Source organism: Armigeres subalbatus, chromosome 1 (genome assembly GCF_024139115.2).
Source record: "Armigeres subalbatus isolate Guangzhou_Male chromosome 1, GZ_Asu_2, whole genome shotgun sequence".
NCBI lineage: Eukaryota > Metazoa > Arthropoda > Insecta > Diptera > Culicidae > Armigeres > Armigeres subalbatus.
In genome coordinates, this window is record NC_085139.1 from 11,068,969 (window position 1) to 11,091,532 (window position 22,564).

Consider the following 22,564-nt stretch of genomic DNA (forward strand, 5'->3'; position numbering starts at 1 on the left):
TATAATCAATAAAGAAGGTCCATTAGTCCCGCCTCTTTGTCGATCGGTATGAGTGCAAATATTGTGTAACCGTAACACTCACCAAAGGGGCGTGGCTACAAGGTCAACTTTATTGATTACAAGAAATAAGCTTTTCCGCGAGCGAGCGCTATTTCGTTCGAGATGCCGTGAAGAACAGACCGCAGTCCCACCATCGGCATCGGCGGAATTCCTGCCGGAAATTTCATTCCCGCCGATGCACAGTGGCTGGCCCTCATACAAATCCCGAACAAAACCTGAGATTGCGTTTAAAACTTCACCACAGAGTAATTTTGAAACGTTGAATTTATTTTGAGGTTAAAATGGTTATCCGACATACTTTATGTTATCCAACGGCTTCCGCAAGCCTTAGTCCTAGGATCTAGAACAAAGACAGCGTCCTTATTCTAACATTGCACCAGTAGATTTCCCGCTTTGGCGCAGCTATGCGCAATTCACCACACTGACCACCGAAAAGTAGATAAAAACATAGATTTTAATGCAAAATACCAGATCTTTTCGAATCTTTCCCAAACAAGTTTAGCCAAATTTAATTTTCCCATACATATTTGTTCGGGAGACATGTGCACTTTACGGAAGGAACTTCAAGAAGACACCAAAAATTAAATTTACAAGCTACAATCATGTTAAAGGGAAAGTAGTAGGGAAAGCACCTGTCTAACGTACTGGTTTCGTGGGATGAAACCTGTTATACTCTACTGGTACGGCTCTTTTAGCCCTCGAGGATTTCTGTCCGGAACCCAGAAGGGGAATCCGATTAAAACCCCAGGCCACTGGTCTAACCTACGGCAGCCAACGGGGTGGGCGCGAAAGGCCTCCTTTTGGTCCTCGAGTCCCAGGGTCGTTTTGAGGAAGCGGGAAGGCGTTCGAATCTGGTTAGCAACGGAATTGTGGGTTAGTTTTTGGAACTTATATTACTCACTCGTATGCTACATGGCAAGGTCGTGAATTGGTACGGCTGGAGCCGTAGGGTAGTCCCTGACAGGACCGGCAAGTAATTCGGCCTAATTGACGGACCGGGTGGTGGTGCTTCTCATGGAAACGCTAGCCTTTGATGAAGGGGGAGGGGTCCAATAAGGTAGCTTGACAGGTTGGAGATGACACGCTATTGAGGGCGGCAGTGGCAGGGCTGATATCACGGCGAGAATCGCGATGGCGATAGCAACTATAGGCTAGCAGGCTGACTGGGCGGTAACAGGTTGACAGGCTTGACAGTGGGGCAGGAATGCCCACCCGAGCAGTATTCGCGGGGAACACTATCTTTAAACCAGCGTTCACTCCTTAAATCACCCGTATCCTTGGGCAAAGTTCTTTCTAAGTAAAATTACTTCGAACACCGACAGTTTCTCATTAAAACACTATGTTGAACATAAACTTAACTGCTACATAAATATTTCAATTTGGAGGTAATCAAATCAACCGACCGTTTCAATTTTGCTGGTTACTGATATCTTCAACAGAGCAATACAACCTTCCTCCCTCGGCATAGGAATAATGGCACAGCAGCAACGATCGTCCCAACAGCGTACAGCATTGTTCTCCCTTCGATCAATCCATGCCGCATTATAGACGATCTGCTATAGTGCTATCGCTGGTAGTAAGCATATGCAGTATTTCGAAAAATTTCGTTTCAGGTGGTTCGAAACGAAATTCCGCGGAAATTCGCGGAATTTTAGCATGGCGAAATCGCATTTCTTGGTTTCGTTTCGTTTTGTAAAATTACAAAAATTTCGATAGCAAAAACTAGCTTCTAACGAAATTTAACGGAATTCCGCGGAATTTCGAAACAAATTTAAACTTAAACCATCAGTGTTGTGCTTAATCATTATCAGACGATCATGATTGCAATTTTCATGTGAAAACTTCTCACGTGAAAACAGTAGGCAAGTTATCACCGGCGACAACTTCTCAAATTTTGTACTCAAACGATAATAAACACAGAATTTTCATTCAATAATTAAGCTTCACTAATAATAGCTAATTGTTAACAGTCCCGTTATATCTTTTATTTGGCGTTATAGCTTCATGCTAGTGAGGAAAAAGAGTTCAAAATGTAACGGTAAATGCTTCATATAAAGATACGATATTCAAACGATTCTTAATCGCTGGCGAGTTTTAATTACTTGATAATTTAAAAGGGTGAGTTTTGATCATCCTCGATTTCTCGAAAATTTGATTTTTCCCAACCCTGAAACCATTCTTTATTTTATCAAAAATTTTGGCTGCGCCGCTGAACAAAATCGTTAAGTTGTTTTTTAAACTTTAGGTTATACTGTATACAGTTTATTCTATTAACGCTTACTACATAACCCCATTCTTAGTCGACAAATACGTATGTAGTTTGCTTCTATAAAACGTCTTCAGTGTTTCCAAGTTTCAAATTTATATTTTGTGATATTTTTTACTATTTGTACAATAATAATGCGGAATCGATCGTGTTGCGATCATGGGACGGCAGCTAGTCCGGGAGAACGCGAAGTGAAAAAAAATCTACCTCGCGTAGCAGAAATTTGTTTAACCAGTGTACAATCGATCTTGTAGATCACGCCAGCTAGTGTGAAAGAACGCGAAGTGATAAAACTAATGTCTGCATCAAAGAGCACAGAATTATTTAGTGCGAAATCGATCGTATTGTAGAAGCTTATTAAACGAAGCACATTGAATTGTGTTAGCTGCATGTATCCGCAAGTAGGCCCCACCAAAGCGACCGTGTGCCGCTCAAAGCGCACAAGCCCAAGTCCTGGTGTTAGGTGGGACGCTAAACAGCCCTGACACGACGGCCCTCCGACGAGACAGGAGGTTTGCGCAGGCCCAATAAGCCGCCTAGAAAACCAATCATTACGAGCAATATAAGAGATAATGCGACTCGATATAATCGGCAAAGACCTAGGCGACGAATACAGGATCACGATTGGAAGCTTGGAACATGGAATTGCAAGTCGCTAGGTTTCGCAGGTTGCGACAGGATGATCTACGATGAATTACATCCCCGCAACTTCGACGTCGTGGCGCTGCAGGAGATTTGCTGGACAGGACAGAAAGTGTGGAAAAGCGGGCATCGAGCGGCTACCTTCTACCAAAGCTGTGGCACCACCAACGAGCTGGGAACCGGCTTCATAGTGCTGGGTAAGATGCGCCAACGCGTGATTGGGTGGCAGCCAATCAACGCAAGGATGTGCAAGCTGAGGATTAAAGGCCGTTTCTTCAACTATAGCATCATCAACGTGCACTGCCCACACGAAGGGAGACCTGACGACGAGAAAGAAGCGTTCTACGCACAGCTGGAGCAGACATACGATGGATGCCCACTGCGGGACGTTAAAATCGTCATCGGTGACATGAACGCACAGGTAGGAAGGGAGGAAATGTATGGACCGGTCATCGGACCGGATAGTCTGCACACCGTATCGAATGACAACGGCCAACGATGCATAAACTTCGCAGCCTCCCGCGGAATGGTAGTCCGAAGCACCTTCTTTCCCCGCAAAAATATCCACAAGGCCACATGGAAATCACCTAACCAAGAAACGGAAAACCAAATCGACCACTTTCTAATCGACGGTAAATTCTTCTCCGACATCACGAACGTCCGCACTTACCGCAGTGCGAATATTGAATCCGACCACTACCTCGTTGCAGTATGCCTGCGCTCAAAACTCTCGACGGTGTACAACACGCGTCGAAGTCGGACGCCGCGGCTTAATATCGGGCGGCTACGAGACGGTAGACTAGCTCAAGAATACGCGCAGCAGCTGGAAGTGGCACTCCCAACGGAAGAGCAGCTAGGCGCAGCGTCTCTTGAAGATGGCTGGAGAGATATTCGATCCGCCATTGGTAGCACCGCAACCGCTGCACTTGGCACGGTGTCCCCGGATCAGAGAAACGACTGGTATGACGGCGAATGTGAGCAGTTAGTAGAAGAGAAGAATGCAGCATGGGCGAGATTGCTGCAACACCGCACGAGGGCGAACGAGGCACGATATAAACAGGCGCGGAACGGACAAAACTCGATTTTCCGGAGGAAAAAGCGCCAGCAGGAAGATCGAGACCGTGAAGAAACGGAGCAACTGTACCGCGCTAATAACACACGAAAGTTCTATGAGAAGTTAAACCGTTCACGTAAGGGCCACGTGCCACAGCCTGATATGTAAGGACATAAACGGAAACCTTCTTACGAACGAGCGTGAGGTGATCCAAAGGTGGCGGCAGCACTACGAAGAACACCTGAATGGCGATGTGGCAGACGAAGATGGCGGTATGGTGATGGACCTGGGAGAACGCGCGCAGGACATAATCTTCCTGGCTCCGGATCTCCAGGAAATCCAGGAGGAGATTGGCCGGTTGAAGAACAACAAAGCCCCTGGGGTTGACCAACTACCAGGAGAGCTATTTAAACACGGTGGTGAGGCACTGGCTAGAGCGCTGCACTGGGCCATTACCAAGATTTGGGAGGAGGAAGTTTTGTCGCAGGAGTGGATGGGAGGTGTCGTGTGTCCCATCTACAAAAGGGCGATAAGCTGGATTGTAGCAACTACCGCGCAATGACATTGCTGAACGCCGCCTACAAGGTACTCTCCCAAATTTTATGCCGTCGACTAGCACCAACTGCAAGGGAGTTCGTGGGGCAGTACCAGGCGGGTTTTATGGGCGAACGCCCCACCACGGACCAGGTGTTCGCCATTCGCCAAGTACTGCAGAAATGCCGCGAATACAACGTGCCCACACATCATCTATTCATCGACTTCAAAGCCGCATATGATACAATCGATCGGGACCAGCTATGGCAGCTAATGCACGAACACGGTTTTCCAGATAAACTGACACGGTTGATCAAAGCGACGATGGATCGGGTGATGTGCGTAGTTCGAGTTTCAGGGGCATTCTCGAGTCCCTTCGAAACCCGCAGAGGGTTACGGCAAGGTGATGGTCTTTCGTGTTTGCTATTCAACATCGCTTTGGAAGGTGTAATACGAAGAGCAGGGATTAACACGAGTGGTACAATTTTCAATAAGTCCGTCCAGCTATTTGGTTTCGCCGACGACATAGATATTATGGCACGTAACTTTGAGAAGATGGAGGAAGCCTACATCAGACTGAAGAGGGAAGCTAAGCGGATCGGACTAGTCATCAACACGTCGAAGACGAAGTACATGATAGGAAGAGGTTCAAGAGAAGACAATGTGAGCCACCCACCGCGAGTTTGCATCGGTGGTGACGAAATCGAGGTGGTAGAAGAATTTGTGTACTTGGGCTCACTGGTGACTGCCGAAAATGACACCAGCAGGGAAATTCGGAGACGCATAGTGGCTGGAAATCGTACGTACTTTGGACTCCGCAAGACGCTACGATCGAATAGAGTTCGCCGCCGTACCAAACTGACAATCTACAAAACGCTCATTAGACCGGTAGTCCTCTACGGACACGAGACCTGGACGATGCTGGTGGAGGACCAACGCGCACTCGGAGTTTTCGAAAGGAAAGTGCTGCGTACCATCTCTGGTGGGGTGCAGATGGCGGACGGTACGTGGAGGAGGCGAATGAACCACGAATTGTATCAGCTGTTGGGAGAACCATCCATCGTTCACACCGCGAAAATCGGACGACTGCGATGGGCCGGGCACGTAGCCAGAATGTCGGACAGTAACCCGGTGAAAATGGTTTTCGACAACGATCCGACGGGCACAAGAAGGCGAGGTGCGCAGCGGGCAAGGTGGATCGATCAGGTGGAAGATGACTTGCGGACCCTCCGTAGACTGCGTGGTTGGCGACGTGTAGCCATGGACCGAGCCGAATGGAGGAGACTCTTATATACCGCACAGGCCACTTCGGCCTTAGTCTGAATAAATAAATAATAATAACATTGAATTGTGTTGGATTGATTTCAAACACAGTTTGCGTCTTCTTGTTTTCAAATAACTTTGTTTACAATAAATACTCAGTCGCTTACCCAGAGGCTTCACATGAATTTCCTTCTCTACTAGCCAACGATTCCTTTCCCGTAGTGCTCACGGAGATGCAGAGCATTCCTCGGTCTTTTATAACAACGGTTGTCAACTTGGGGTACATGTACCCCTGAGGGTACTTTCGCCGGGCCCAGGGGATACCTCGGACGAAATTCTTGATGACGGATGAATGAATCGCCTGCTTTGAGCGTGCTTACAGCAGCACACTAGGAGTTAACTTTCTGAAATCAGTATGGCGAAAGGCATCTAAGGTTCGATTTCTCAAAATTAAGCACCTTAATCGAAAAATATTTGGTAGGCGTAGTAGCGGACACCATCCTTCATAACTGGTACCAAATAGTTTTTCATGAAAAGTTCCTAATTTTGAGAAAACCCCCCAAGTAGCACACGCAACATCTTCATAAAAGCACCTTGTTTCTATTCAGTTTAATTAAAGGCATTGGAAAAACATCAAAGCACGAAAAAGTTGCATCAAGATGTCAAAAACGTTCGAATTGTGATCAATGTTTCATTAAAATTGCAATGCAGTACGTGTTTGTCATTTGGAAACAAACAAACAAAGAATACTGCACTTCATGTTGCAAATACGAAACAAAATCATTAAGTTGCATATTTTTCACCATGTAACTCTAATGCGTCTTTGAAAATTGAATTGTTTGTTTAAATTAAGTTGCAGATAAGTTTAATGTGTCTTCATGTTTAATTTAGCATCGTTCAACGTTTTGACAACTCACACTTTTTTCCTGTGATGGTGCAATCAAGTAACAGGAAACCCGAGTACAAAACTTCATAATCGTATGGTTTTTATGGTGAGTCAACATGCAGTCCCTTCGAAGTGTTGAATGGTGCTGTGGTACAGTGAAGGACTATCAATCACAAGATCCATAAGTCGAATCCAGTTTTATATTTTTATTTTATTTTTTTTTGCTATAGTATTTTGCATCATTATTGCAATTTTACTGCAATCGAAGGATGTTTCCATAGGCTCCACCTCTTGCGCTTTTTAGATTGCAAGAGAGTTATATTTGATGGCACATATGCAAAGATTGTTTCTTTCCGAATAGTTGCAACAAAGTGAAATATTCAGTAGTGAAACAATTTGTGCTGCTTGGGCCGCGTTAGATATCTTTCGCCATACAAATTTCTGGCGGTTAACTCATGCTGGCTATTTGCGCATATACGATAGCGCCTGGATGTGGAAGCGGCGGGTAGAAAATCAGCCACTGTCAATAATTCATTACAATTTTAATCCAAACTTATTAATAAAGTTTTGTATTTTTTTCATTTCTAAACTTTTTTGTACATAATACTCAGTGGTCCAAAATATGAGCCGTCGAACTGGTGGTCCAAAATACCTCCTTTATCCTATGCATGGTGATCAGTAAATCATGGCCTATGGAATCCTGTCCTCCACAACCAGTACAACGGATGAAGAGATGTGGGACAAAAGATCAAAAGGTCAAAACCTCGAATGAACAAATTTAAAAAATCTTCTATGCGATCTACCAGGTCAAAACTGAATGTAGAATAATATGTTAAGAATATGATTCTTAACTAAAATCTAGAGTCTACAGATTCGAAAGCCTCCATTTGAAAGACATGAAGACTTCTTTCCGAAAAGCTCAGTTGCTTCGTTGCAAGAGAATTGGAAGCATCCTTCTGCGCTTCTCGGAGGCCTTCCAAGTAGTTCGGAAGCCACCTTTCAAGTGACCCGGAAACATTATTAAAAGATGTTCAAAAACCTTCTTTCAAGAGGCCCGGAAGCCAAGCTGTTTTTCTGGAAATTTCCTTTTATTTCTGCTTCTTTTAAAAGCCTCGGATCTTTTCAAGAGGCTTGGAAGGGCTTTTTAAACAGGCTCGACAGCCTCATTTCAAAAGGCTCGGAAGCCTACTCTCAAGAAGGTTGGAAGCCTCATTTCTAGAGGCCTATTGAAAAGCCTCCATTCAAGAGGCTCGGAAGCCTCCTTCCAAGAGGCTCGGAAGCCTCCTTCCAAGAGGCTCGGAAGCCTCCTTTCAAGAGGCTCGGAAGCCTCCTTTCAAGAGGCCCGGAAGCCTCCTTTCAAGAGGCTCGGAAGCCTCCTTTCAAGAGGCCCGGAAGCCTTCTTTCAAGACGCCCGGAAGCCTTCTTTCAAGACGCCCGGAAGCCTCCTTTCAAGAGGCCCGGAAGCCTCCTTTCAAGAGGCCCGGAAGCCTCCTTTCAAGAGGCCCGGAAGCCTCCTTTCAAGAGGCCCGGAAGCCTCTTTTCAAGAGGCTCGGAAGCATCCTTTCCAGCGGCTCAGAAGCCTCATTTCAAGTGGCGCGGAAGCCTCATTCTAAGATACTAAGAAGCCTTCTTACAAGATGCTCGGAAGCATCCTTTTCAGAGGCTCAGGAGCCTGCTTTCAAGGGGCTCAGAAGCCTCCTTTCAAGAGGCTCGGAAGCCTCCTTTCAAGAGGCTCGGAAGCCTCCTTTCAAGAGGCTCGGAAGCCTCCTTTCAAGAGGCTCGGAAGCCTCCTTTCAAGAGGCTCGGAATCCTCCTTTCAAGAGGCTCGGAACCCTCCTTTCAAGAGGCTCGGAAGTCTCTTTTCAAGAGGCTCAGAAGTGAACTAAGGTTTTAAACGAAATTTGAATCCGTATATGAAAAATCCCACAGTTTCTATATATTTTTTATACTTTCTGGTATGAAAGCGGCATAAATGCTTGGTTATTGCCTTATCGCCATAGTGGTATATGCGGCGGCAAGAATGCGGCGATTTATCACAGACTGCCTCTTCTGTTATTATAATTATTTTGGTCGTAAAACAGTTAGTTGACTTCGAAATAGTGAAGTCCGAATTGCATACATAATGTAAATCCAATTTAATCAAAATTCCGCGGAAAAATAATTGAAATTTCGTTTCGTTTCGAAAAATTTCGAATCAAATGAACCTTGATTTCGTTTCGTTTCGATGTTTCGAAAGTAAATCCATATTTCGTTTCGTTTCGATCCGAATCAACATAGACATTTTAAATTTCGTTTCGTTTCGTTTCGTTAGGAAAAAGTGTGTTATCGCATACCCTTAGCTGGTAGACATCCATTGCTCGTCGGGCGATAGATCCACTGCAGATTGCAATGCCTTACGTAATCTAGCTGCTGCTAGAGATAGCAGCAAAACCACTGGTGTACACAGGCGGGGCGAGCCCAAACATTCTCACCCACCCTGAAATTCCTTGAATTTCTGAAATAGAAAATAAGCTCCTCTTCGGCTGGGATAGGACTGGGAAAGGAAGGTATTGGTGTAATTTAATGTTGACGATTTAAATAGATTCCTGTTCCTCTGCTGACTCTGGTAGAAGACACATTTTTTCTACCGGTCGCGTAAAATTTCCCGTGGCAGTTCGCAAGGTTATCACGCGAACAATGCTATCTGACCCGAGATGGATCTTCTCGATTCTGCCACGCTTCCAGTGCATGGGTGGCAGATTATCATCGCAGATAACTACCATCTTACCAACTTCGATTTTCACCGGTGGTCGCCAACGTTTAGTTCGTCCTTGGAGTTGAGACAGGTACTCTCGTCGCCACCGGTTCCAAAAATCTTGAAGCCTCCTCTGAACAATCTGAATTTGGGCGAGCCGGTTCATAGGGATTGTCTTCACATCGACCTCTGGTAATGCTTGCAGGGACGCTCCGACCAGGAAATGAGCCGAGGTAAGTCCAACCGACCAACTCAAGGTCGCCATACACACAAAAATGGCACCATACGCCTTCACAGCGGTTCGTCTGGGACCTGGCCTAACATACACAGGATCAAGACATCTATTCCCGTTCGCGAAATGTTACTCTTTCTGCTGGCAATTCACCCATGAACTGCTTCACTGGAGACGGCTTTGCTCGGAAACACTTGTAGCAGCGATGAACCACCTGCCGTGCGATACTCCTTCCTCCTAATGGCCAGAATTTTAACTGAACAGTACACAGTAGCAACTGCGGTCCTGCATGGAGCAATCGTTTATGATAGTCCTCAAACAGTAATCGAGTCAGATGATGACCCTTCGGTAGTACAATAGGATGTTTGAAGTCCTCCGACTCTGATGAATGTCGTAAGCGTCCGCCGAGGCGAATCATTCCCTCCTGCGACATGTACGGGTGGAACCATCGTAACTGCGACTTCCGTGAAACTGGAATCCCTTCCAATAAAGCCTTCCATTTATCGGACAGCGTAACTTTCTGGACTAGCCGAACGATGGTGTGTTCGGCTTTACTGAGCTCCTCCGTGGTGAAAAATCCACCTTTCCGATGCTCCTTCCGAGCAACTTGATCAAACGTTGCCATACAGCAGTACTCCGAATCAATTTAGAATAGTTCGAAAGCTTGGCAACGTACTCATCGATGAATGTACCTTCGCTTGTTGTCATGGCTGCCGTTACGGTACGGCGTTTCTCTACGTCGACCTCTTCTGCTTTCTGAAGCGCTGGTGGCTGAGGCCATTTTTCTTGTCCTTCTAACAGCCAACCAGGGCCATGCCACCAGAAACTATTCTCAGCTATGTTTTCTGGTGTGATTCCTCTGGAGATCAAATCCGCAGGATTATGAACTCCCGGAACATGACGCCACTGGAAACCTTCCGTCAACCGTTGAATTTTCGCGCATCTATTTCCAACATACGTGCTCCATGTAGATGGTGTAGCCGCTATCCACCGCTGCACACACGTAGAATCCGTCCAGAAATGTACAGGCAATGGAAGTCTGATGGCTTTCTTCACCTTGTCATACATCTCCGCAGTCAATAGTGCACCACACAGCTCTAACCTCGGGATTGTCTGACTCTTCAACGGTGCTACCTTCGATTTTGGCGCGAACAGGTGTACTACCACCGTGCCATGAGAATCCTCACTTCGAACGTAGATACAACCTCCATATGCCTTCTCCGAGGCGTCCGAAAAACAATGGAGTTCTATCCGTGTTGCCTCCGGGATAATGACGCATCGGCTGATCCGGATCTGTTTAAGTATTGGAAGTTGTTGATGAAACGATCTCCACGTCTCACCCACCGTTTTGGGAAGCTGCTGATCCTAATTTAAGCGTTCTTCATCTTCGTTCTTCAGAGTCCACAACATCTGCATAAACACCTTATATGCCGTAATGGCAGCACCGATGAGTCCTAGCGGATCGAAAAGGGTCGCGATAATAGACAGAACCTTGCGCTTGGTCAGAGTTTCTGCTTCATCTAACGGTGGAACGTTGAATTGGAATCGTAGAGTATCAGTACCCGCCATCCAAGTTAGACCGAGCGTATTTACCGATGGATCTGGATCAAGACAAATCTCCGTGTATTGCTAAATCTACATCTGAAACTCCATGCAGCGCCTGCAGAAGATTGGACGCCCACTTCCGGAGCTTGAATCCTCCAACCGCCATTAGACCTTGCAACTGTCTCCTCAACTCCACCGCTTCGTCCACCTCGTTTGTGCCAGTTATCACGTCATCCATGTACGTGTCCTCCCGTACTGCCTGGGCAGCGAGCGGAAACCCTTCTTCTTCGTCGTCTGAGAGCTGCTTCAAAACCCTTGTAGCCAAAAAGGGTGCTGGTTTCGTGCCGTACGTGACAGTATTCAGCTGAAACGCGCTGATTTCCTCCTCCGGTGATGATCGCCACAAAATGGATTGCAAGGGTCTGTCTTCCTCACAAACCAGGACTTGTCGAAACATTTTTTCGACGTCCGCCACAAGCATCACCTGTTTTGTCCGGCTCCGCATGATGATCGATCGTAGATCGTCTTGAATGATGGGTCCCACTAGCAGTGCATCATTCAACGTCACCCTAGTCGAGGTTTCGCTTGAAGCATTGAACACAACACGAACCTTGGTTGTAGTGCTGGCTTGCTTAACTACCGGGTGGTGTGGTAGATAGCAGCGTTTCGGTTGAATTTGACCCGACTAGAAGGTCATATCAAAATTATATCATCATATGTTATTATGTTATACAATTTTTTTATAACAAAATTTGTTAGAAATATGGTGCAGGATGTTGTTAAAATATCTAAATTTCTATCAAAAATTACACTACTCGAAACAAAAAACTATCAAATTTTGTTACAATTTTATCATAAAAACAACATATTTTGTTAGAAATTTATAACAGAATCAGATACGAAATATATTGTTTACTGTGCAGATACAGGTCGTGATAGGTCTCCAGATTGTGATCAACATAAAGAAATATTAGTTTTTTTCTGAACAAGAATATTTTTCAAGAACATGAAACTAAGAACATTACAAATTAGACAACTTTTTCAAATTGTATCGGCGTTTATGATATCTATGGCAGGAGACTTTGCTACATCTATTTTAATTGCCTACTGTTGGGCAATTCGGTATTAAGCATTTTTTAAATCTTATTATGTTAAAATCCTGTTACAACATTTGAAAGATAATGGCTACTAAGAACAAAATTGTATCAAAATAAGTTATAAAGATCACAATATGTTAAAATTGTGTTATGTTTTAGTTATGCTCTTCTAGTCGGGGAGCTATCTCGACCTTGATCATGTGGCCGAGCTGATGATACTCCTCCATGAAAGAGCGGTATTGATCACGAAGCTCTGCATCCTTCGCTAACCTGCGCTCCGTGCTTTGAAGACGACGAACTGCAATGCCCCTTGACTCGCCAATTCGACCCAAAATGTCTTCATCCTTCGGCAACGAAACGGTATAACAGTCGTCCTCCCCACGTCGGACCGTTCGAACAAAGTGCTCCTCGCAACGCGCTTCGTGTGGCGAATAGTTTTCGGTAACTCCGACCTCCTCGCAAGACCAAAATCGGGCTACTAATTCTTCTGAAGCCGACACGTTGCAGCTGATGTTCAGCGATTGGTTGGAAACCGATGCTCCTCCACAAACGACCCAACCGAAAACGGACTCATTAAGGGCCGGCAGTCGATCTCCCAATGAAATCTGCCGCCCGCTTCTGAAGAAATTGAAAAATGATTCAATTCCCAGAACCATGACGGAAGCTTGAACAGCGCTTGCACTTGGAGCTTCTTCAGATGCTTGCTGTTGTCATACCGCTTGAGTAGGAGATCCCAAGCGATCTTGTAATTGGCACTGGTGATCGGGAGAGAATCGATCAAGTTCTTCGGTTCCCCTTGTAGACACCCCTTGAGGTAGTAGAACTTTTCTACCTCAGGGAGATCCGCCTTGCCATGGATCAAGGAAGAAGAAAGATCGCAGAAGCTAAGCCACTCTTCCACCAAAAGTTTGGAGCTTGATCTGTGGTAACCTGACATGATCAAGGTTTCCAACACCAGTCGCATTGGTTTGATTCAAGCCCACTGGCTCCTGCTTCTGCTTGACCTGGTCCAACAAAAATGCTTTCGCTTGGTAGAATTGGTTGATTCCTGCCTCTCCTTTGTTAAAGGGTTCGCCTTATCGTCGTGGTTATCGTGCGTTTTGACCTCGATAAGGTACTCGGAGAATCTCTCACGCAATTCGTCTAGCCTATCTAAACGAACCGTGACTTGATTGAGTGAAGCATCCTCTGGAAAATCTTGAACGAAGCCCCAAATATCATTGAAAGATTGCTGCACCTCCGTCAGCTTAGCTACCAGCACCTTATACGTCGCAGCTTGGCTCCTCGACATGGCAGCAGTCGAGCGGTAGTTGATCGGTTGAAGAAAGAGGAGGCAGGCTGTATCCACCCCGATTCCAATTGGAATCCAACAGGGCTCGACTTGGCGCGAAGACGATAACTATCCTTCAGTCCTTTTATCCTTGCTGGGTATTCTTCGCCGATCGTGATGGCGATTCGCTGTTGTCCCGTGATGACAATACAGAAGATTACTTTGCCCTCCCAATGGCGGAGATTTTTATCGCTTGATTTCGTAAATATCCTGGTTCCGTTTATCTGGTTCGAAGGACCATATGTCCGCTCCGGAACCCACCTCCGATTCGGGCTAGGAAATTCCTCCGTCTAGCCTAGGTCCCGTAAGCGCACAATAAATTTGCCGCCCGAACGAAACCCAAAATTCACACCGCTGGGTCGAACAATCACTAGCCGCGAACAATATTTCCACACGGGTAATATCAGCGAGAAACACTCTTTTTAAACCACCGTTCACTCCTTAAATCATCCGAAATCACCCGTATCCTTGGGCACAGTTCTTTCTAAGTAAAATTACTTCGAACACCGACCGTTTCTCATTAAAACTGCTACATAAAAACTTCAATTTGGAGGTAATCAAATCAACCGACCGTTTCAATTTTGCTTGTAGTGTGGACTGGTTACTGATATCTTCAACTTTCTAAAATATGAACTTTACCCCTGAATATTGAATAAAATCGTTTTTAATTCAAAAAATAAGTTTTCTAAGGTAACATCGAAAAATCCCGGGGGACAACGAAAATGGCCGGGACATGGAAACTCTAGTTCGTACCAGCGTTTCAGCTGGTCAATTGGGTCGGTCAATAACTGATTATTCGCGTCTTTCACAGGCATCGTTGCATTCATCTTTGCCCCGCTCAAGCGTCGTGAGATATCGTAGAGGATGCGAATGTCCCCGGTTGCCGCTTGTCCCGTCGACATGAGCGTTTTACTTCCTTCTCAAGAGCCGAGTATCGTTGACGGGCTAAGACTTTGGCTCCTCTGGTGTTGTTTTAAAGTTACATGTTCTATTTTATGCTATATAAATAAAAAAACGGTTAACATGAGAATCGAACTCAGGTCCGCTGAGTGAAAGCCCGTTCTGATACCACTCTATCGTCTTCACTTCTCGAAACCAATGTTGCCCAAAGAATAACAGTTTCTGAGTCATGGGGTCTCAAAAATATAGTATCGAGCACGTCGTGATCGGGTTCTGGCTAGGTTATGTAAATTTACATGCTCTGAGTAAGCGCATGGGCATTAGACTGGCCCAGATTAGTATGGGGAGAAAAAAAATGTTGATGAATTCCACGGGGCACCTCCCAGAAATGTGTCTTTGGGTGAGAAAATCAATCTCTGAAAATTTCAGCTCAATCGCTTGTTGCATAAGCTGGCGCATTTGATTTGAAGTTTGTATGGGGATTTCAGCCAAAATGTATAGGAAAATACACCTCCGTCACTCATTCGTTTTGGAAATTGGTTCTGATTGCTCGATTGACCTCAGAATTGCAAAAACGGCAGTTGGTATGCTACAGAACAACTTCACAGAACATTGCATGATGATTAAATAAACTTTTATATGATTTTCGGCTGATTTATTAGGAGCTGATTTGTGTATTTTTGGGTTTTTTGATCGAATCGCATCAGCCGAAACCTATATAAAAGTTCATTTAATCATCATACAATGTTCTGTGAAATTGTTCCGTAGCATACCAACTGCCGTTTTTGCAATTCTGAGGTCAATCGAGCAATCAGAACCACTTTCCAGATCGAATGAGTGACGGAGATGTATTTTCCTATACATTTTGGCTAAAATCCCCATACAAACTTCAAATCAAATGCGCCAGCTTATGCAACAAGCGATTGAGCTGAAATTTTCAGAGATTGATTTTCTCACCCAAAGACACAATCCTGGGGGGTGCCCGTGAAATTAGGCCACTTTTCGTTTCCTGGGCCAGTCTAATGGGCATCGTCAAAGGGATGAAGTGCAAGAACTTGAAGTTTTTCCATCGATTTAAGTAAACACCTGATGAAGTACACCGATGAAATGCAGCATCACGAATGCTGCTTTGTAGTCGTAATGGAAAATCTTCACTTTAAAATAACTATGGTCCAAAAAGAGAGGTTTCCCGCTGCATGTGCAGCTGTCGTGATGAAATTGTTTGATTTGTTTACATTCATTTAACTAAGATCGTCGCAAGCGTGGCCATCTTTTGTTTCGGTTCACATAATATCATGTAAACTTAATGGTTAATAAATTAATTTTCGAGGTGAATGAAGTATTGTTATCAACAGAGTGTAGTAATAATAGTAAGGTGGTGTATTTATACGGTTTTATTCATGCTCTGTTTATGTGCATGATTTTCAACACATAATTACATTGAGAAAACGATTACTTGACCTACATTTACATTAGTTTCATTGTTTACATTTCCAGTAAAAGTCAATTTTTTTTGCAGTAAAGGTTTCAGACCCGTGTTCTAAATCTGGCAACAATTATCCTTTCACTTATAGGTTCCCACTTCATAAGCGCAGAGTGTGCCTGAGCGCTTGGTAGGAATCCAACTCCGCGATGCCGGGGAGCGTGTGCACCTCGTAAACCAGAGTATAGCATCAGAACTTGTCCTTTCTGTGTTCTCCAAAGTTTGGCCAACGGACTTCACTCAGTCCCAGGATCTCAAGCTTCATGCGACGTGCCTCATTGGCAAGTTGTGCAAATTTACCCTGCTGGGCTAGGGTTAAAACGTTTTTATTTATTATCAGACTAAGGCCGGAGTGGCCTGTGCTGCACATAAAAGTCTCCTCCATTCAGCTCGGTCCATGGTTGCAATTCGCCAACCACACAGTCTGCGGAGGGTCCGCAAATCGTCCTCCACCTGATCGAGCCACCTTGCCCGCTGCGCACCTCGCCTTCTTGTGCCCGTCGGATCGTTGCCGAGAACCATTTTCACCGGGCAACTGTCCGACATTCTGGTGACGTGCCCGGCCCACTGCAGTCGTCCGATTTTCGCGGTGTGAACGATGGATGGTTCTCCCTGCAGCTCATGCAACTTGTGGTTCATTCGCCTCCTCCAAGTACCGTCCGCCAAATGCAATCCCTCACAGATGGTACGCAGCACTTTCCTTTCAAAAACTCCCAGTGCGCGTTGGTCCTCCACGAGCATCGTCCAGGTCTCGTGTCCGTATAGAACTACCGGTCTTATAAGCGTTTTGTAGATAGTCAGTTTGGTACGGCGGCGAACTCTATTCGATCGGAGCGTCTTACGGAGTCCAAAGTACGTACACGGACAGATAAATCAACCCAAACTTTGAGTTCAATATACGCACTATTGAGAATATCGCAGAAAAAATTTACCCAAATTTGGGTAGTTTTCCCTTTCTTTCTCATGATTGCTATCAAAACTAGAGCAAGATGCAAACACCTCACCGAGGTTGCTCAGCCCAATAACCCAAATTTGAGTAAATTCAATATTCTCTATTTTGGGTTGATCAAGGTCCGCTTTGGATAAATTAAACTCAGCTTTGGGTGAATTGTTTACATGGGATTAAAGGCAAACTACCTAGTGCCAGAAAAGTCATTTTACTCAAATTTGGGTTATTGGCCCAAACCACGGTTTTGAGTGCAAACAACCCACTTTTGGGTAGTTTTGGTTTTCAGTGCACGATTTCCAGCCACTATGCGTTTCCGAATTTCTCTGCTGGTATAATTTTCGGCAGTCACCAGTGAGCCCAAGTACACAAATTCTTCTACCACCTCGATTTCGTCACCACCGATAGAAACTTGTGGTGGATGGCTTACATTGCCCTCCCTTGAGCCTATTCCTATCATGTACTTCGTTTTCGACGTGTTGATGACTAGTCCAATCCGTTTAGCTTCGCTTTTCAGTCTGATGTAGGCTTCCTCCATCCTCTCAAAGTTACGTGCCATGATATCAATGTCGTCGGCGAAACCAAATAACTGGACGGACTTCGTGAAAATCGTACCACTCGTGTCAATCCCTGCCCTTCGTGTTACTCCCTCCAAAGCGATGTTGAATAGCAGACACGAGAGACCATCACCTTGCCGTAACCCTCTACGCGTTTCTAAGGGACTCGAGAATGCCCCTGAAAATCGAGCTACGCACATCACCCGATCCATCGTCGCCTTGATCAACCGTGTCAGTTTATCCGGAAATCTGTTTTCGTGCATTAGCTGCCATAGCTGGTCCCGATCGATTGTATCATATGCGGCTTTGAAGTCGATAAATAGATGATGTGTTGGAACGTTGTATTCGCGGCATTTCTACAATACCTGACGTATGGCGAGAGTACCTTGTAGGCGGCGTTCAGCAATGTGATTGCGCGGTAGTTGCTACAATCCAGCTTATCGACACCTTCCATCCACTCCTGCGGCAGAAGCTCATCCTCCCAAACCTTGGTAATCACCCAGTGCAGCGCTCTAGCCAGTGCCTCACTACCGTGTTTAAATAACTCTCCTGGCAGTTGGTCAACTCCAGGGGCTTTGTTGTTTTCAGCCTGCCGATCTCCTCCTGGATTTCCTGGTGATTCGGAGCCGGAAGTCGCATGTCCTGCGCGCGTGCTCCTAGTTTCTTTACCATACCGCCACCGTTGTCAGCCATATCGCCATTCAGGTGCTCTTCGTAGTGCTGCCGCCACCTTTGGATCACCTCACGCTCGTTTGTAAGAAGGTTCCCGTTTATGTCCTTACACATATCGGGCTGTGGCACGTGGCCCTTACGTGAACGGTTCAACTTCTCATAGAACTTTCGTGCGTTATTAGCGCGGTACAGTTCCTCCGTCTTTTCACGGTCTCGATCTTCCTGCTGGCGCTTTTTTCTCCGAAAGATCGAGTTTTGTCTGTTCCGCGCCCATTTGTATCGTGCCTCGTTCGCCCTCGTGCGGTGTTGCAGCAATCTCGCCCATGCTGCATTCTTCTCCTCAACTAACTGCTCACATTCGCCGTCATACCAGTCGTTTCTCTGATCCGGAGCCACCGTGCCAAGTGCAGCGGTTGCGGTGCTTCCAATGGCGGATCGAATATCTCTCCAGTCATATATATTCTTGCGGGGGAAGAAAGTGCTTTCCTCCCTTCCTACCTGAGCGTTCATGTCACCGATGACGATTTTGACGTCCCGCAGTGGGCATCCATCGTATGTCTGCTCCAGCTGCGCATAGAACGCTTCTTTCTCGTCGTCAGATCTCCCTTCGTGTGGGCAGTGCACGTTGATGATGCTATAGTTGAAGAAACGGCCTTTTATCCTCAGCATGCACATCCGTGCGTTGATTGGCTGCCACCCAATCACGCGTTAGCGCATCTTTCCCAGCACTATGAAGCCGGTTCCCAGCTCGTTGGTGGTGCCACAGCTTTGGTAGAAGGTAGCCGCTCGATGCCCGCTTTTCCACACTTTCTGTCCTGTCCAGCAAATCTCCTGCAGCGCCACGACGTCGAAGTTGCGGGGATGTAATTAATCGTAGATCATCCTGTCGCAACCTGCGAAGCCTAGCGACTTGCAGTTCCATGTTCCAAGCTTCCAATCGTGATCCTTTATCCGTCACCTAGGTCGTTGCCGATTGTATCGAGTCGTATTATTTTCAATGTCGTTCGTAATAGTTGTTTTAAAAGGCGGCTTATTGGGCCTGCGCAAACCTCCTGTCTCGTCGGAGGGCCGTCGTGTCAGGGCTGTTTAGGGTCCCACCTAACACCAGGACTTGGGCTTGTGCGCTTTGAGCGGTACACGGTCGCTTTGGCGGAGCCTACTTGCGGATACATGCAGCTTTTTATAGAGGTTTAACAGGGCCCACTGTCAAACCCCACCACATCCTAGGCAGGCGTCACAACTCGCAGATGGCCTGGGGAGGGATCGTCAAGCCCTTGGACATAGTCCCTGCTGCCCCCAACGAAGGTTAAAACGTTCCATGTTCCTATTCGTGTCCGTTGTTTCGCGCTAAGAGTCGTCACCGTAAAATCAGTCCGTATTCTTTCATTATCGGATTCTCGAACAAATTGATGTTTCGAGAACAGTAAGTTGTTGGCCCAAGGTTCCCTATCCACCGAGATGGGGCTGCCATCTTAGGTATAGCTTCCGGGGAATAGCGCAATGAGAAAACAGAACTGTGCAATAAAAATCCTATTCGACTAAATGCTGATGTCATATTAGAAATTTGGAGACAGTACTCGTCGATAGCAAATCCTTCCGCACGCGATGGCATATGAGCAAGTCAAACCACCTTCCTTTTGCCAGTGGAGATATATCAGCTTCCACACTGATATTCTTCCCTCCCCCTTGGCAGAGCTTGGCAGAAGGAAGGTCGTGTGATATGTGCCATCACAAATATTGCCCTCCGCTCGCTTTCAAATCGACTTCTATAAAAACATTCTTCATGCCTGCCGTATCCTAACGGAACTATCAATTCTATACTTTCGCCTCTAATGCTATCATGAACATGTACGTCCAAGTTTGGAAGATGATATTAGCATTTCCATATCATAGCATTTCATACTAAGCCGCTGGATGCCAGAACAGACGCTGTTGGAGCCGCACCTCCTTGGTGAACAGACGCTCGATCAGTCGGGTCAAATTTGTTTAAAGCCCCACCCAACACCAGGACTAGGCTTGTTTTCATACAGGGCTACAATATTTTGCTGTTCACCATTGACAATACTCAAAGGCGTAAAGGTATCAGAGCTCAAACCTCTGTCAACTTAATGGTCCGCTAGGCCCCTATTCGTTGGATTCATGTTTCACCATGTAGGCCAGCCGTTATCACATATACTACAACAGGCATCAATTGTCAGGTCCTGGTATCATGTTGGGAAGGCAGAACATCCCCAACCGTGAGATTATCCAATCGGGGTGTCGGGATTCCGGATTCACTTCTAATCGATGAAAGTCTACTAGGGCCAGAATTAACTTGATGCAAAATCATTCTCGACTAGAAGGGCATATTTTCAAATGGTTACCCTTACTATTGTCAAGGAAAGTTGAAAAATTTCCGGGTTCAATTTTGAATTCTTCATATTTTTATTCAAACTGCGCGTTTTCTCATTTTGCTAAGGATGGTACAAAAAGTCATTCCTACACCATATAAAACATTGCGCAGTAAAAACAGCCTCGTTAAAAGCACATTCAATCATAAAGACTAAGTGAATCAATCCTTCAACTCCATCACTCTTCAAGGTTGTGCAACCGCTCAATTTGGACGTATTCCTGCTGCTGGTGCTGCAGCGCGCAAATGGCCTTGCCCCGATGGATGCCATGGTGAACGCTCTGCGCTTCTGGGACAAAGCCAACACCGGCTTCATCGATAAGGAAAAGTATGTTAACCTATTTTCCCGCTTGAAAACCTACTTCCCATCCCATCGGCAGTCACGAAGTAATAATTAGAAAAGTTTGATTTAACTGATTTACGATTTTTTGACCGGGTTTTTTTCCCACCTCCCTTCAACCCTCAGGTTCAAGTTCGACCTCATGACGTACGGTGATCGATTCACGGCCGATGAAGCGGAGGAAGCCCTGGCGGACGCGGCTGTGACCCGTGGGCCCCAAGTAACCCGAGATGGGCAGCTGATTGAGAAGATTGACTACGTCGATTTTGCGGAGAACATTTCCGGTTTCCAGCGCACGGATCACAACTAGCCGACGACAGCGAGGGATGCAATGATTGAGAGTGGGGGATCATTGTAGAAGAGGTGCTGTTTTGGAAGCGAGTCAAAAAGGTCTGTTTTTTATTTCGATGGAGGATAGGAAGATGGCACGATAGGAAGATAGAAAATGCAATCTGTTTCGATTCGGATATAGAGCAAGGAAGACTCACATATTTCAGGTTTTTGTTTTATTCTGGTTAGCAACTACGTGCAGCGCAGAAAACGGGAAATTTTATTCAGATTGTTTTTGGTGTGGAAATAAAATGAGGCAACCTGCCTCTCACGGAATAGGACCGTTCGCCAATGTACTGCCAGGAAAAACACAATATTTGGCATGCAATGCAGTATGGAATAATAAAGGAAAGCTATCTGGTTCAATTCCGTAGTTTGTCTGTTGTTGAAGGAAACTGAATTGTTGTGGATTTTCTCTGTCAAAAAAATCTTCTGCTGTCGTGAAGAGCAAGTTCGCCTGCAGGTTTTGAAATTGTGTATTGAAAATTGTTACATGCCGCTAGTTTACTACTGTTACTAGTGATTTAAGTTAGGAACACTTCATTCGTGGCAGCACAGGTTCAATAATTATATAGTAAATTGTTTACTCTATCACATCCACTTCGTATGTGTAACGAAGTGGTGCTGCTATCTCATCCGGATTAGGCAAAATCCACCATAAATCCGGAATCTTAGATTTTTCCACATAAGAGCATTTGTCCTGTAGCAGTTCAAATTGCGGCCACTTAACGACCAAAACCTTAAGTACAAAGGACTTCTTTCTCCTGACCAAATTTGCTCGGGAAGAGGTGTCAGTAGATTAGTCTGGGACGCCCCAAACGGAAGCCGTTCCAATCGGAATGAGAATGCCTCTCGGGCTTTCTGATCCGGTACAGCCTCTACCCCAACAGTATTCATCAACTGATACATCCACAAATCCGGAGTAATGAATTTTCCGGTGGAGAGCTTGGTTATTTACCACTGTTTTTCATGTGAGCAACAGCCGAATTTCGAAGGATCAAGAAAAAAATTAAAAAATCTTTATGAGAAGAGATTTATAAGTTCTCTTTCTCTTTCCAGAAATTTCTTCTCTATACCGCATTCCAATAGACTGAAGAAAAGAAAAGAAGAAAATTGCTTGAGAAGAAAAATATTAGTTCACATATTTTCCACTAGATGTCTTTGGACAAATATTTGCATAGTGATTGTTCAAAACATCCTCAGATCGAAAATAAAACTCACTTTCGCTAATTGTTATCGACATAAATAATGAAGTCACAGCAACATTATTTTGGTTTGTACCGGTCTGAAAATAGCAAATACTA

The 22,564-nt window shown here is 45.4% G+C and overlaps 1 protein-coding gene across 1 annotated transcript in view; it reads left to right on the plus strand.

The window, feature by feature from the left end:
• The window catches only part of LOC134208084 (myosin regulatory light chain, striated adductor muscle-like), a 29,467-nt gene extending 7,841 nt beyond the window's left edge, over positions 1 to 21,626 (plus strand). Inside the window, exons 2-3 of the mRNA XM_062684173.1 lie at positions 20,782 to 20,918; positions 21,057 to 21,626. Of these exons, the coding sequence (XP_062540157.1) occupies positions 20,782 to 20,918; positions 21,057 to 21,240 (321 nt within the window). The 3' untranslated portion in view covers positions 21,241 to 21,626. The remainder of the gene's footprint in view (positions 1 to 20,781; positions 20,919 to 21,056) is intronic.
• Positions 21,627 to 22,564: the final 938 nt, after the last annotated feature.